We start from the raw sequence: 17386 nt of genomic DNA, 5'->3' as shown, positions 1-17386 counted from the left end.
AAATCCATCAGTATGCCATATAGTTATAGTGGGCATCACGGTAAAAGGTTGCCAAGTTGCTTAATACTTTTCTCTTTCCCGACAGTGTTGTTGTTCATAGATTCTTCTTTGCTGCTTGCTTGTTTGTCATGTCCATTGTACAGTCTGTAGAAATGAACAACATGCCGGAGCTCGAGTCCAGTCTCCCCTCATGCACCTCCAGAATGTTAAACATGGCTGCCGTGGCTGCCTCCGAATTGCTGGACTGTGTCTCCCGGGGAACGGGGAAATTGAGCCCTGGCTGTTCCTAATAGGTGGTAAAGTGTTAAGTTCCAGAGAAATGGACTGCGAATTTAACCTGGAATGGAAATTGATCCCATTACCTTCTGCTCGGCTTGCTCTCGTCCCGTAGGAAAGGAAAGAGAGAGAGAGAGAGAGAGAGGGGAAATAGTATAAGGGGAAAGTAGAGAGACGAGATGGGGAGACAGAGAGAGCGGGAAACAGAGATGGGGAAGCCGAGGGAGACGAGTCGGACAGAGAGAGAGGAAATAGAGAAGTGGGATGGAAGAAAAAAGATGGAGCGAGAGGAGCTGGGCGAGAGAGAGAGAGAGAAAGAGAGAGAGAGATGGGGAAATGGAGAGAGAAGGAGAGAAAAGGCAGGGAGACACAGGGTGTATGTGATTAGAGGTGATAGGATGGCGGTGGGGGTTGTGTCCTGCCTGGATGGACAGGCTGGCCGACTCTGTATCAGTGTGGAGCTAATAGCCGGCCGCCACTGGGCGAGATGGAAAAGCAAGAGGGGAAGGTAGAAGGAGCAGCAGAATGGCACGCTCTGAAGGGATGATATACCTCCCGCCGAGGGTTTCCACCAGCAGGCCCGCCGTGTCTCGGTGTGTGCAGCTGCTGCGAGGCCAAGTTGGCGACGGTGATAGCATGTGGCAAGCTTCACTGTCACACTGTTGCTTTGAAAGTCTAAAATACTATCTGGAAATATTAACTCCAAAGAGAGAAAGAAAAGGATTTTACTTTGAAAAAGATGTATTGACAGGGTCTCTGGGGTCATGGAAAATCTGGTAATGGATTTTTCCATGACCCCCAGAAACCTTGTCAATGTATTCTACAGTGTGTGCCCCAGCATGAAATAGACCTCAGTCATTTCCTGCTCCAAGGGATGGTTGCACAATCATTATTATAACTCTATTATAACTCTATGTATATTTTATGTGGTCAGGTGTCTAATGGAAATGGAAACGATAAACAAAATACAAGAAAATCCTGGTTATATGAATCCCAAGTGACAGTTGTAGCTGACCAAAACAAGACCTTGGACATTTAAATCAGCTTTTCAATTGTACTATATGTCATGGACTAGTCACAGAAAAAACAAGGAAATGTGTTGAAACTCTGTGTTGAATATATGGGCAAGAAAATGTATTATGTGTTCGACGAGATGCATTTGTCGTTCCAGTTGACAGTCACTACATGCTGTTCCACAGACTTCAGCTCACTTTATTAAAACAATCTCGCACTACCTAGTGTTCGGTACGGCCTAATTGATTTTCGTTATGTATGCTCACGCTCCCCTCTCTCTATCCGTCCCACCAGAGCCCATGCACGGCCCGCGGAGGCTGGAAGTGGTGGACATCCAGTCCAAGCAGGTGACGGTGCGCTGGGAGCCTCTGGGCTACAATGTCACCCGCTGCCACAGCTACAACCTGACGGTGCAGTACCGCTCCAGGGTGGCCGGCAAGGAGGAGACCCGCGAGGAAGTGTGCTACGACACCCAGAGCCGCGACCCCCAGCACACCATCCACAACCTGACGCCCTTCACCAACCTCAGTGTCAAGCTGGTGCTGCGCAACCCAGAGGGGGTCAAGGAGAGCACGGAGCTCGAGGTTCAGACGGATGAAGACGGTAAGCGCGATGCACGGTTTCTCCTCATACATGTCTGGGAAGTATGGAACAGTGCTTTGTAGAGCTGCAACGATTAATTGATCAATCGATTAGTTGTCAACTATTAAATTAATCGCCAACTGTTTTGATAACCGATTAATCGGTTTGAGTAATTTTTTAAGAAAAATAAGTCAAGATTCTCTGATTCCAGCTTCTTAAATGTGAATATTTTCTGGTTTCTTTACTCCTCTATGACAGTAAACTGAATATCTTTGGGTTGTGGACAAAACAAGACATTTGAGGACGTCATCTTGGGCTTTGGGAAACACTCATCAACATTTTTCACCATTTTCTGACATTTTATAGACCAAACAACTAATCGATTAATCGAGAAAATAATCGACAGATTAATCGACAATGAAAATAATCGTTAGTTGCAGCCCTAGTGCTTTGACAAATACTAGGTCTTTGAATCCTAACCCTAAGAATGGAGACTAAATTAAACTTTGAAAAAGTCTGGAAATTGACTTTATCACACTACAAATTGCATGCCTTGGAGAGAATATAATACATATTCTGTGATAGTATTAGCCTATACTGAGAGGTACCAATAAGAACCAAACTAAAATTTTAAATTGGAAAATCTGTTGGAACCCTGATAATGACAACATTTTATGTGAAGTAGAATGATGATATCAAGCTTATGAAAAGGTTTATGAATGGTGTATAATAAGTAAATAATAATAAATGGCAATTCAAGAACCACCTGTTTTTTACCAGACAAATTGCTTTTTCAAACAGAAAAGAGAGCGGCTAGTCACTTACTCCACCACAACAACAAATAACTAACATTGATCTGATGGGCGGTGTTAATTTCCCACCCTGATAACAAACTGTTTGCACTACGGAAGGGGTTGGGATCATCCAAATATTTTTTCAGAAGAGCAGAGGAGTCAGAAAAGCAAACCTCTGTTTCCTGTGGTTGTTTCACCTCCTTCAAAGATGAAAGATCTACTGCGTTGCCTCAGCAGACTCAGGAAATGAACTCCACAGAAGTCTCAAGGAACCCCGGCCGCCAGATAACAAACAGGCTCAGCTGACGAAAAGAGAGTCTTGTCATGTCTGGCTCAGATATTTCTGGTTGGAAACTTGAAAGAGGCAACTGTTTCTCACTATCTGACTGCTGTATGTGTGTGTGTGTGTGTGTGTGTGTGTGTGTGTGTCTGAGAATCTATGAGTGTTTAAGGTCCCGTGGGAACAAGTGTACAGACAGGGTGAAGCCGTAGTTGTATTCTTTAAGATAAATCCTCTTTGTGGGAAAAAATACAAAAAACATCTCCATATCATTCTGTTTCGCTTACAAAATGAAAGCAATTCACATGAGGGGTTAAAGGACCAGATCTCTTTGGCAGTATCTCAAGTACAAGTAAACATTGCCGAGAGATTGAGATTCCCTCTATTTCCCATGGGGTTGTCAGTTCATCTCAGCCACTTTGTTTGCAATACATTTTTATCTGTGTGCAAAGTGTTCTGTTTGGCTCCGAAACCTGTGTATCACCATGCGTCTTTTTTGAATGACAATGGCTTGAAATAATCACACAGATTCATATTAAGATGTGTTTTTTACTTTGGCTCAAGGCCATTTGTTTCGGTCCTTGGTAAGCCTTGTTTGTCTGATGGTTATATGCGCATCAAGGAGTGGTGAATCACAATAGAAAAGAATAAAGCAGCTCACTAGGAACTCCATTCATAAAACTTATATTGACTTGACGAACATCCACATCAGATGGCAATTATTGTCAATAAAGGTGCACCAGTGGAACTCCTGGTGTGCAGGCTTCTTTTTTTTTTAACTGTTTTCTAACTTGGCTGCCACCATCATGACCGCTGTACCACCACCAGTGTTGAGAAACAAATGTGTGTGATGCGTTTCCCACAGTGCCGGGGGCCGTTCCTCTGGAGTCTATTCAAGGCAGCGCCTACGAGGAGAAGATCATCCTGAAGTGGAGGGAGCCGGCTCAGACCTATGGGATCATCACTCAGTACGAGGTATGTAAGGGACAGGGTTAGCGAAAGGCCATGACATTAGAGATATTGATCACCCTTTAGCGTCGTAAACACTCCAATATTAAGCTATTTTTTCCTCCTCCAGCTCCCTGTGGAGGTGTGCATGTCTTTGTCTTAGGCTATAGAATCCTGCTATATTGCCTGTGTTGTTGACACAGGCAATATAGCAGGATTCTATAGCCTAACACAAAGAAAGAAGTTGCAAGCCTTAAGGTGGTGATCATAGGGCAACTTTTTTTTGCGCAACTGTGATGGGCAACAGTGTGCAGTAGTAGTATTATTCCTTTATTTGCATGGGTACACCTTATCGCCAGAAACCCTTCCAATAGATTATTGACCCTGTGAATCACTGGAGTGCTGCCCATCTGCGTTGCCCAAATAATTGCCTAGCGCACCACCACCATCACTGTGCGTTCACACTGCAAGCAACTTGGTTGATGGGTCGCTCCATCCTGACCAGCTGTGGGCGGTGTGAGAGGAAACGCATCTATGCAGCTACACAGATTTTAGCAGGCAAATCATGCATTTTCCCTGCTTCGGTATTGCCTTTCATAACATAACATTGATTTGATGAGTTAACATAGGTAGCTATCAAACGTAGCTATCAAATGCTAATAAAAAAATAAACAGAAAAAAACTCAATAACTCAATAACTATATTTCAGAGCTTACTATTAACTCCAATGATGGATGCAACCATTTTTCAAGCATCGTTTCAAATAGAACTTGTTGTCCATTTTGCACTTGTCAGGCATAGCTATTGTTCATGAAACAAAATCACATTGGTAGGGAAACAGGGATGATTGGCTGTTCAGCTGTGGCCAATTTTTCTCTTTTTCTTGTTGACTGTTCACACGTGCTGCTTGTTGCTCCCAGTGTGAACACGGGGTCAGATTGACAAGGGAGCGCGGATGGGAAACACTCAACTGCAAGCTATCGGCATCCTCTCTCCTTCGACACATGTTCGACCTCTGAAGAAAATTCTATCTCTGAAACACCTAGAACGCATATCACGATTCAACAGTGAGCGAATGTTGACACACGGATCCACACACAGCCCTCGCCAGCCGTGTCTGTGAGCTGTATTGAGTCTTGAATAATAGAAACAGTCTCCACACTCACGATATATGTACACATTCATCTTAACCAGCTTTAGGTGGAGAAGTAATCCTCCAACCTTTCCCCCAGATTGATTCTCCTCTGTTGATTCTCTCTCTTGTCGCCATTTGCCCATGCTTGGTATTTTGACTAGGTTAGCAATCATTGACAGGGCTGTTTCTCATATGAGGAGAGCAGATTGAATAGTAAAAGCAATACAATCAGGGCGGGCCGCATAGGTCGCTCCATCCACTGCCATACCATCAGGTGAGTGAGGCGAATGAAGCGGCACAGAGACATTTCAATCATAGCAGGAAAGACCCTTCCTTCGCCCAGTGTCAGAATCGTAACAACCCTATATTTATTCAAGTGTGTGGAGTGTAGTGTTGTGTCCTGTGCACAGCTGTAGCACTTAGAGGTGCTGGCAAAGTGCAGCGAAACAATGTCCATAAAAACTGTAGGTTTACCGCACACTTAATCACTCTTAGGCGGATGTGTTTCAGCTGTTTATCTCTTTAATATTTCATGATACAAGTAAAACTCATGCGGAGCGAGCGACGTCTTTTACATTGCTGCTTCGTCAGGTTCGCTCATATTTATGTTGAACCAAATGTGTTTCACTTCATAACATACCCACTCCGGGCAATTATATTCATATGCTGTAGCAATTACTTCTCCCACTCCCTCTCTGGAAAAAGAGTTAAGAGTATAGTAATGTCTTGTTAAAGCAAGCGACGAAAGTCTCCAAGGATCCTGGTATTCCCTGATTTTAATACAAACCATCATTATAGATTTTCCAGCATCACCTAGAATCAGAACTCTTATTTAAGAGTGAGGTAGAATAATAATATTCAGATCACCCTAGCTGTGTGTCTGCTTCTGCAGGGTGATGGAGGAGGAAAAGGTTTCAAGCCAGCAGCTAGCTCCGGGTGTCTTCCTCTCACACCTCTACAGTCTGGCTCTCTGGTTCAGGAAAGCAACACGCCATGTATTCTGTCGGTATTCCCCAGAAGTTGCTTCCTTTAAGTCAGGACCTCGCTTTGATTTGACACTATCAAAGGGCTCAAAGTGAAATACGTCTGACAAGCCCTGATATCAAAAGAGATTTCAGCTCCATTCCTTTCTGACCAAGATCTGTGACTGTGTCATTTCGTTGGCAACTCCTGAGCCAACTTCTGTTTAAAGGACATACCTTTTCCATTGAATCCCTTTTCATCAGCCATATCTAGCAATGTGAACGCATTGTGAAGTATGACCAATCAAAACTATTATTGTAGAGTTGCATTGTGTTTATATCAGTGATGCAGTGGTAAATAAACAAAAGGTGGGTAAACCATGACCTCCAGTCAGTGATCATAATAAGGCAGACAGCCACTGTTATAAACAAAAATTAACTATATTTTCAGAAAAGCATTAATTAATGCTTATTTCCCATCAAAAGACACTGTCCTTATATAACCTACAAGAGTTTGAAGCCATTTAGTATGAAGTGTACTATGAATTTAGATTATGGAGATTTATGTCAGTGTAAAAAGCTGTGTAAATTGTATTCTGCAAATAGAAAGGTGGGTAATCTGAATTTGGGTGGGTTTATGCTCCACTCCATCCCTGGTTTATATGATTCACAGTAATTCTCCATTGTATTTTATGACAGGAAAGTGTGAGTTTATGGCGCTCTCAAGCTATCTTGTTCTTTCAGTAACATTTATTTTGATTTGACAAGTGAAGGTATTGGAGAGATCAGTACTTTTTTTTTTTGTATTTGTATTTTATGCACGCGTCCTTATTTGTGATGCTTCATACTGTAAGGTACATATCTCTCATATAGAAAAATGTTAACTGAAATGAGTAAAAATCCTTAATATGTCAGCTCGATTTATAGTTACAAAGCGAGCCCAAATTCATTTCCACAATTAATCTCCTATTATTTTTGCCGTCAGTTCCATTATAATTGTAAAAACTTGTCCATGTGCCCAGTGTTGACAAGTCATTTCAAATTCCTCTCCCTGAAATGTTATGATATAGGATTTGGCATCACAGACTCATTTCACAGACAAAGACTAAATGAGAAGGCCTCGAAGCATTTCAAAACTTGATGGACACAAATTATGCAGCACTCCAAACTCCCTTTGTGTTCCTTAATTGGAATTATAATGGAGGCTTTCCGTTACGAGCAGAGGCATTTTCTTAAAGTGGGACTTTATACATATTCAAAATGGATATTAGCAGAAACACTCACCTTAATGCTTCCCTCCAGAGCTCCTGTGTTTATTAATGGCGAAGGAATAGATTAACTGTTTTTTTGCTCTCTCCATGAAACCACAAGCTTGCATTGTATTGTGTTTTAAAAAAAAAAAAAATAAGCACCTCTGTTTATTCAGTGGATTCCAGTCCTTGTTATGCAGTGGCCCCTCTCTATAGCCCCATTGTACCTCATTGATTTTGGAGATGCCAACATAAAACCTTGATGAGGAATATTCAGGAGCTCACACATGAAGTTCTACAAAATAAGACTTTTTTTTAAAGATTGCATAATTTCGGGCATTTTGGGTTTATTGGGTAGTACACAGTGGACAGAGACAGGAAAGCTGGAATAACCTGCTTCATGAGTGGGATACAAAACTGTGACATGCGAGTACAGCAAACCTTATGCACTTTAGCTTGCTGAGCCACTTGGACGCATCCGACATATAAACGTTTTTATCGTATGAATACAAATGCATGTCAGTGGAGAGCTGAACGCAGCTGTACCAGAGGCTACAATCAAAATATTGATTTCCTCCCAACCTAGATCTCCTACAAGGCGGTGAGCTCCTTTGACCCCGAGCTGGACCTCTCCAACCAGAGTGGGAAGGTGCTGAAGCTGGGCAACGAGACCACCCACATGTTCACCGGCCTCTACCCGGGCTCTACCTACTCCTTCACCCTGCGCGCTAGCACAGCCAAGGGCTATGGCCCCCCTGTCATCACCCAATTCACCACCAAGATTTCAGGTCAGCGCGGTGAACAGCCCGGCCAGTCAGATTGTGTGGATGATGTCTGATTAATAGCGTACCACTTAACACAGCTGCAGGAAATATGATTGCTTATCGTTCAGACCTGGGTCAGATAGCACCGGAAGATAATTCTTAGTGTTTGTTTTGCATGGAGTACTAGATGTGTGGGATTTTATGCAGGTTAATTTGGATCGTATTGATTTTCAGATACGTTCTTGTAATTGTCTAAACTCATTCTTAAAGTCACCATGAAATGAACTCCCATTATTTTCACTTCCTAGAAAACAGAGTATCTTTAATGGTGACCTCATGCTGCACTAATAGGCATAAATATACATTTTTAACCAATAAAACCATCAAATTTTTGAACAATCACGCCCCTCCGCACCCCTCCCATCAAATAAAATCGCCTTTCTCTCCCTGACTCATATTCCACTTTTGAATGATCCCTCACTGCATTATGTCCCGCCCTAACATCCTGTTTCAACATGAAATTTTGGCATCCATTTGACATCCAAGACGGATAAAACAAATCAATAAAGAAATTGTGCAAATACTGTTTGACCCAGATCTGTACCAACACCGTATCAGCTTAGATACCTTATATCCTTCATCCCAAAACCGGATGGGTGTGAATTTACTTCTATTTCCTTATCTTCTATTCAGTGTTATTCGGTCAGTGTATTATAGCAGTTTTAGCCTTTTAGTCGTCTGATTGGACACATTCAAACTGTGCCTGTAATTCCCATAAACCACAGCTAGCTGTGCTTAATGAAAAGTGGGATTGATTATAACCAAGATGCTAGTTAGCATTTTTTCTTGCTATCTCCTGCATTTTAATCTGATATATGTACACTACTTTGAAGATTTTTCTTTTTCAGCCAGATATTATGGATACTTTGGTGATGACAGTAAATAATTCACAGTAAAGTATCCCCCGCTGCAGTATTATTTCCATTAGTAAAACAGCTTTCCCCTTGGTTCCCCATCTAGCTCCCTCCATGCCGGCATACGACCAGGAGACTTCTCTCAACCAGACCGACAGCACAGTCACCGTCCTGCTGAAGCCTGCCCAGAGCAGGGGTGCACCTGTGAGGTAGGCTTTAACATTAAAGAGACACACACACACACACACACACACACACACATGCACAGAAACAAACTACAAACAACAAAACAGCATATTAAAACACTGGGAACCACCATCAATAGCAGGCAATTATCAAAGAGCGTGTTTTTATCAATACACCACCCTTAAGGAAAGTTGCCGTGGATTTCAGTACCTTTCTGTACATATCTCATTTTCTGAACTTTATTTGTTTGTGGATTTTGATCCCATGAAGCCTTTGAAGACGAGAACAAAGCGCGGTGGAGACGAGGCTAGCTTCGGGATCTCTTGCCTTTACATGTCTTTTATGTAGCAGGCTGCTCACCCCCAGCCACCACGGGCTTCTGGGGAACGGAGGAATTCTGCCCGCTTGATGGTGCATTTATTAGGCATTATTAGGCAAGTTGCACAACTATTCAGTTTAAACACCAAATTGTTGGATGCAAGTCAACATTTTGGTTCACCCCAAGCCACCACGGGCCTCTGGGAAACATAAGAATTCTGCTTGCTTGATCATTTCTGTGTCAGTCCTTAGATGTGTGTAAAGTTTTTTTTTGGCTGAGCAGCCCTGATTTAAAGGAAAACAATTCTTTTGACGTCTTCAGTTTTCTTCCACTAGCACCAAAGACTTTCCTTTTCATCCATGTTTTATGGCACCTAAAGTATGTTGTGCCCTCAGGCTTTTGTGTGATGTGTATGATTTTCGTTCCAAAATGAGATATTCCCAATTTGAAATATATGACACGAGCTTGAATGATTGATAGCAACACATTAGCAGCAATGCAAGTAATAAGGTAAGTCATTCAGGTAATTTCCGTCCAATTTTAGAGCTGTTGAATGATAAACCTCAGGTCATGTTTTCTTTCAAAATAAGTATACAGTATCATGTGTTGGAGAACAAAGCTTCATATTTTCCCATCATGTGAAGCATAACAGGACTTGAGTTAAATGTCTGTCCTATGAGTTGTATTAATACCGATCCTTGGCCTATTACAGCATGTACCTTCCTCCAGAGAAACCCTGGGAGAGTGGGTTGACTTGTTCATCTGAGGAGGAATAAACAGTGGAGCTTGCTGTAAAACTCAATTTTACACTATCAACTCATCTGAGTCCTTTAAAGATTGCAGCCTGGAGATCTTTAGTCAGGCTTGTCAGCTCATGTTTACCGTATGTGGAGCTGCCTAGATTAATGCCCCAGCGCCAAACGGAGAGGCCTGAGCAAAAAAGACAGACTGATCTGTTTTTAATCTTCTCGCAGGTACGATTCAGAAGGCCTTACTGAGTCTGCCATTCTTTCACTGGGCTAATTACAAAGCACTAATTATAATTAACAGAGCGCCGTGAATCAGAGCTTCCATTAATTAGCATGCTGGGTTCCTCTTTTGTTTACCGTTGGAAGGCATGCTCACCCCTGTACCAGATGAAAGACTGAGATTTGTCTTTGGAGATATAAACTTCTGTTTGAGCCCCACTTCATTCTATTTGACTGAACTGAGATGTAACTGCGTGCTAATGCTTTACAACATAATCCTAAATATGGCTATTGTCATCTAATTAGCTTTACACGGGGATACAAAAATATCACACTTAGTTTTATGGTGCTTGTTAATCAAGAAATAACATGGAAATGTAGTATTTGGGGGAGCATATACTGTATGTATAGTGAGTCTCTTAAAAGTAATCCATTAAAACAATTTATCACCATTCATCAGTGCAATTTAGCACATGGCATAACTACACCTCAAAATTAATTGAGTCATCCTTTGATCACAGCAGAGCCTCCCTGCATTAAAACTTTGGGGGTTTTCAGGTACACATTTCTTTTTCCACTTTCCTCACCTCTTTTAAATCTCTCAGGACATGAAGGCCAGTACTCCGCCTTCATGTGTGCACCCGATGTCTCCAAAATATGAATTGCAAAAGAAAGGAGGCGGTGGAGGGCAGCAAACAGGAGAGATTATGATGCAGGCCCAAAACGAGATACTGGCAGGCTTTTGAAGGTGTTTTCCACCTCCACCTCAAGTGACACCCGAAGCCTTTGAAACTTTAAGGTGACTATGAAGTAGCTTCTATTCACACGAGTTGAGTCAGTCTGTTGGGATCTGCTGTCTGGCCAATAATGATAATTTTAGGTATCTGAATTTCCCAAGCTCAAAAAATAACAACGTCTCTAATCTCTTTAGGGTTGGAGCGTTGTAATGCATGACTAAGTTGACATTTTCACTTTAGGCACATATGAGGAGTTCTTTTCCAAAATGCTATATATCCATTTTGGAAATAACAGTACCTGAAGTTCATCATTCAACATCTTTGAAAGATAGCTGATGCAGTCTGTAATAGTCATAAATTGCAACACTTAGACAAGACTAAAAGACTTAAATTACATACTAGCCTGTAAAAACCATCATCATTTGTTTTAATTTTGTGCTACCAATCATTTTGCAACAGTAGGTGTCACTTTTTAGAGTGGTGGATATCTCATTTTGGAATGGAACTTGTTATGAAATCTCTTTTAAAATCCCTATGAAATAGGGCATTTGACGGGAGGGAGAACAGTGATCCACAGTGCTACAGAGGAGGGTAGCACAGCAGCATGGAGCTTGATTTGATAACGCAATCTTGCACACTGATTGGGTTTGGGAGGTAATATAGCTCCAGACGTTTGAATTTCAAATAGCAGATGTTTTGCTGTAATACAGGAAGGGGAGCACACATCAAACGATAGCATCGGCTCATGAAAAAAGCAAGACTCGATACCACAAATGTCAGTTTCACTTCGGCATGCTGCAAGGCAGTCATATATTAGATATATCTAGCTAGACCTTGTCACTGCTGAAGGAGGCAGTCAATTTTTCATATTTGTGTAATTGCTAATCTGTATAACATTTCCAACTTGGATTTGGCTACTAATCTCTGGGGACGACACGCGTAGCCGGGAACAATTTTTACCAGAGGGGACACTGTTCCTTTAAGAGGATTAGTGATCTGTCTATCAGTCATGTCGTGTTAAACTAATGTTTGCAATGGCCCCTCATCAGGGCCAGGAGACGCCTCCTCACTCCGTAGCATCAAAATAAATGTTTACATGCCTCTCCGGAAATAAGTGATTTGAGATGCTTTCCTTATCATTCACACCACTAAATCAGCCCTTTTCTCTTTTCTGCCATAACCTTTGCCTTGGGCAAGCTCACACACATGCACATAAACAGAAAACGCTATGAAATACCCCAGTTTCCGGCCATGTAGGTAGCATATTGAGGAAAGTGAGTTCCAATGTAGTTTCTACCCTGTAGCGTCAGATTATCTTTACTCAGCCGTGGCCTGAAATCAGTTAAGTGATTTTCTACAGTCCCAAAATAAGCACTAACTTTCTTTGATCACGGCATAGCAGACACTAATAGCTGTGCATAAACGTGACACATCTCAATGCATTTTACGATTTAATGGCAAATGTAATCTATGGCACCGTCTAATTTGTTTGCTTTAATGGTTTATGGACACCAGGGAAAGATAAAGAGTGAGAAGACAGGAGCACAGAGGGAGGATGCTGGGTCAGGAGAAGTGCGTTACTTACAACCCCTCTTAAATCAGACAGATATAGGGCCACCATAGCACCGCACACCGGTTCAATAACGTGAACGAGCAGCTAGGTGAACCGATTAACATTAAAGAGAGAGAGAGAGAGAGAGAGAGAGGACACAGTGATTGAAATGCTCCCCATACCCCTTCCTTCATCTGCTCAAACAGCCCGGAGTTCTTCCCCTATCAGCCCACATGAAAAATAAATCTGAGTTTCAGGTCACAATCCAGTCGATTCCAAGTCAATCCGCCATAATTGGTTGGCGTCACATGGCGGCAGGGCTGAAATCTATCGGGCAGCAAGGCTGGAGGAGGCCTAATTGGTGTCAGCTCAGGTTGCAGCGCTACTGCAGGAATACAGGTCTGCCCTGCTGGCCCCTCTGGCAGCCCATTTTTAACAGCTTATTCCATTCTTCTCATACACCTTTTCCCTTTACTCCTCTCTCCTTCTCTTTCCATCCTCTGCTCAGCGAGAGGTGGTGAGGATTTCAGCAGTTTTGGAATTAACCGCAATTACGGATCTTTCATAGAGGCGCATGGTGTGAGCGGTGGGATTCCTCTCCTGAGGTCTCCTTTTAATCTGATATCTGTGTGTTTGTGAAGGTTGGTGGGCTGTTACCAGGACAAGGAACTAACACTGAGCTCAGTTCAACATCACTCTGCCTAGCAACATTGCTATACATGGCTACAGAACATTGCTAATGGAACAAGCTTTTCTGTGCTGGGTATAATTACAATACACAGATGAACTATCATTAAAGTGAAATGGACGTAACTTGCGATGTCGATGGTATTAGATCAAATGAAACATCAACAACAACATTTTTTGTTGTTGTTTTTTCATTTATGAAGGATGTGTGTTCTTGCGATCATGTCATTGTTGTTCATCTGTTGTTTGTTTTTTTTGTTGCTCATTCATGTCATGCTAAATCAAGCATGTGACTAAATGACTCTGGTCTGTCAAAATGACTCATAATGTAAATTGTGAACTCAGCATGAGGTGACAAGGTGTCAGCTGCTCAAAGGCACATTAACATGACAGCAGTAATTACGCAAAAATAATCATGGCAATTTCAAATAGCCAACATTAAACTCATCAGTCAGTTTTGCATTGTATGAGCAGTTGACGTGAAAACATAATATTTCTCAAAAGATTGTGGAACTATACCTCTTTCATATCTATATTTCATAGGCATACATCGACTTACTGTACAGCAGAAGTATGCTTTAAGTGAAACCGGTAAAAGTGGATATCATTGTCTCTAACACTTACAAAGATGAACAAAACATTTTTGTTGAATTGCAAATTCATTGTGAGCTAGGTGTTGTTACTTGCTGCAGTGAATACTGTGTGGAAGAGAAGCAGTATTTTAGATTTCCACATTACAAGAGTGCCTCAGCCTTGGAGCCTCATAGCCTTTGGCACTTGGTATTTTGCCTGAGGAAAGGAAACCAGTCCTATTCATACTGTGTCTATCATTAAGTCATGGCACAGCCACATCATCATATCATAAGGAGCCACCCAGGGGAAGGCAGCTTTTGTTCCTATTTCTCTATCTGCAGATTGATTTGGAATATCAAGTACCAATATGGGCAAACTATAAAAGAGTGTACACAGCTACAGCAGAGCAAAAAGTAGCTGATTGGAAGTTTTGTTACCCAGCGGTAGTTAGGCCAAGTTTATTATGTCCATAACTCATACTGGTCATACTGTATAAATATAGACATTGTCACTTCTTCTTATGTTATATCCTAAAAGATGATATTGTTATTGCCATGCCCACAAAGCATGCATTTTAGTATATCTGCATGATTCAAAATACTTTTTACATATTTTAATAAACTATTGTTCAAACCTGATGGGTAAGTAGGATTGATAGCAGATATAATTTTAAATCCTGAATTGTCCCATCATGTAACTCACATCAGAGATCTATTTTGGCTTCGGTTTCCATCCTGCCTCATCGCTCATTTCTCGGCCGTTCGGCAGCTACTTAAGTGTACCGACTCCGCCTGCCCTTTGACCTCTCTTCTCAATAGGGGACAGTAATTAAGGGCTGATTTCTCCTGCAGACTCTCAGCAGGATTAAATATTTCATCACCTCCCATCCCAGCACTAAATAGGAGAGCTCTGAGGAATTGGGACACACCCACTAAGAGCAAAGGGGGATTCTCTAATGACACAGCGAGCACCTTATGATAAACTATAGGGTTAAAGAGCACATGCTGTACACACAAGGGGACACTTAATCATCCAACACCAACCACCCGTAACAATTGATCATCTCCAGGGCTGTTTTGTATCGCGACGATGGCTAAAGACTGTGGCCACTATGGTGCTGGTTTTTTTGGCAAAGATTTTTTTCTACTTTCTGTTTTAATAATGAGGACTGGGGGAGAAAGGCCAAGGAAGGCCGTGTTCTTAATGCAGGCTTCTGTAATTTAATCAGCTATATTTATATACACCGCATATTCTATTCCCAGATAACCTTTTCATATAGCTCCAGACAAATCCAGAATTTATTACAGATTAGCCAATTCAAAGGTCAGATTACCATTAGTCAACATTCATCTCCATGGTCGGGTTGTTGCACGTGTCTGCAGCTCACAGTCAGGCATGGGATCTGAATCATGTGTAAGTCATGCTTTTAAACACAGATTCTTGCAAAATATACTGAACAGATACAATACTAGAATACAAAAATATACTGAGATATAAACGCAAAATGCAACAATTTTAAAGATGTGACCTGGTTACACTTCATATAAGAAAATCATTCAATTGAAAGAAATTCTGGGCAAAGGAGAAACGCTTAGCAACAGCGATGTAAACAAAATTATGCATGTAAGATTTGAGAGAAATAAATCATTTCATGGAAAAATTATGGGATATTTTAAACATGTCTTGAAACATGGGACTAAAACTTTACATGTTGTATTTATATTTCTATTCAGTATAGATATAATTTGACTCTGCTTCCATGTATTAGGGAATTACCTTTTACTGCATTGTGCGAAAAGAGAATAACAAAAGAAAGCCGGTCGGCCATGCTTAGGTGTGGTGTGACATTATGAGGACTGTGAGGCTGTTGTGGTCTGTGCTTGGGAGTTGGGGGATAGCTGCTTAGATCGTTAGGGGCGACTTGGCATCGAGCGGACACATCAGTTAAGGCCTTTCCATCCTGCCTCGGTCATCCAAGCTCCCTGTCCTGCCAAACCTTACCCAATGCTTATTTTTCACACTTTAATTCAATATATCATATAATATGATGCGTGGTATTATGTGGAATGAAACAAATGTAAAATTTAGTCATTAACTCAGTCATTCATTTGTAAACAAGTCATCTATCAATTATGAGGGAAAAATTGTGCTAAGAGTGCTAAAATCCTAAATCAGAAAAAAAACAGATTACTTTCAAACATTTGAGTCCTGTGCTCGTTCCATGCTTCACTGATGAGATTGCATGACATGTCAACAGACAACACTGTCTTATATTAGTAACAAGTAAGTAAAATAAGTAATAAGTAATGATGGTGCTTTTAACATCCCATCTCTGTTATCTCTTGGCAGTACAGCCTCCTGCCAAGCCTTATCCAATGCTCATTTTTATATTAATAATATAGTAAAACTAATCTCATGTGGGATGGACCAACATGTTTCACGGCATAAATATTTTAAAAAATATGCATTCATTAATTCATTCATTGAGTACTGTATCTTTCCTGCACCCTGTCACTGTGATAATTACTTGTTGTTTGCATGACTCTTTTGCAAACGAACAGAACACTAGTCTCCAATCATGGCTGGTTATTCTCCATGGCAGCTGTAAACAGCCTCTTTGTCAGTCAGTGACTCAATAGATTTAACAGGTGGATGCGAGGTGCATACTAACATGAGGGTCTATAAGACAGCCAGTCTCCCCCTCCAGCTAAGTGACCGGCTCAGAGACAATGTCATCTCTGTCAGAAGCACAGAGGGCTGCAGTTTTGATCTAGCTAAACACTAGGCTCGGATGGAGAGGAAATGGAAAGAACCGTTGACCTTTTGAGTTGTTGAATAATGAAAAAGCAAATAACGTCAGGATCTGTCCTGTGTCACTGCTCATTTCTCTTGCACTGTATTTTTTCCTATTTACTGCTTGCATTAAAAAAAAAATCATAGTGGGCTTATTTGTTCATTTTAGACAAATATGTTGTTTTTGACCACTGTTCACATGTACATGTGTAATGTGGGAATGTTGCATAATTAAGTCACTTCAAAACATCTTTTTAGGCTTTATTTTCTATTTAAATAATAACATTTTGAGTTTTAGTCAGTTTTAGTGAGCTCCTTTTGTCAGCAAGCACTTGTGAAATTATGGGTACTGTACTGCTCATATAAAAAGTGCTTGTCCCCATGTTTGGTGTTCCTCAAGATAATTGGTGCTGCTAGCTACAAGCTAATAAACAAGCTTGCAGCTAGCGCTAACCCATTTGCAGTTAGGAAGGCTAACAATGCTAATTGTTTGGCCAGGAGAAATCAGAGGCAAGTTTCAACATGTCAGGTATTATGGTAACTAGGCTACATAGGATTTTTTTAGACAGTAATACCAGTACCCATCACTGACTCTGTAGAGAGGTTGTAGTAAAAGGGAAAAACATGCTAGGTGGCTACATATTTGCACACA

General features: G+C 41.3%; 1 protein-coding gene across 1 annotated transcript in view; it reads left to right on the top strand.

The window, feature by feature from the left end:
- LOC139651666 (receptor-type tyrosine-protein phosphatase mu-like) overlaps positions 1-17386 on the top strand; it is a gene marked incomplete at its 5' end in the record, with an annotated part of 82183 nt that overhangs the window by 13234 nt on the left and 51563 nt on the right. The window contains 4 exons of the mRNA XM_071528674.1: positions 1585-1893; positions 3812-3921; positions 7828-8029; positions 9026-9128. Of these exons, the coding sequence (XP_071384775.1) occupies positions 1585-1893; positions 3812-3921; positions 7828-8029; positions 9026-9128 (724 nt within the window). The remainder of the gene's footprint in view (positions 1-1584; positions 1894-3811; positions 3922-7827; positions 8030-9025; positions 9129-17386) is intronic.

Source organism: Centroberyx affinis, unplaced genomic scaffold (assembly GCF_046629955.1).
Source record: "Centroberyx affinis isolate AG114_WGS23_722 - 3 ecotype Tasmania unplaced genomic scaffold, CSIRO-AGI_Caff_v1 ptg001696l_1, whole genome shotgun sequence".
Taxonomy (NCBI): domain Eukaryota; kingdom Metazoa; phylum Chordata; class Actinopteri; order Beryciformes; family Berycidae; genus Centroberyx; species Centroberyx affinis.
This window is presented reverse-complemented; position numbering and strand designations above follow the sequence as displayed.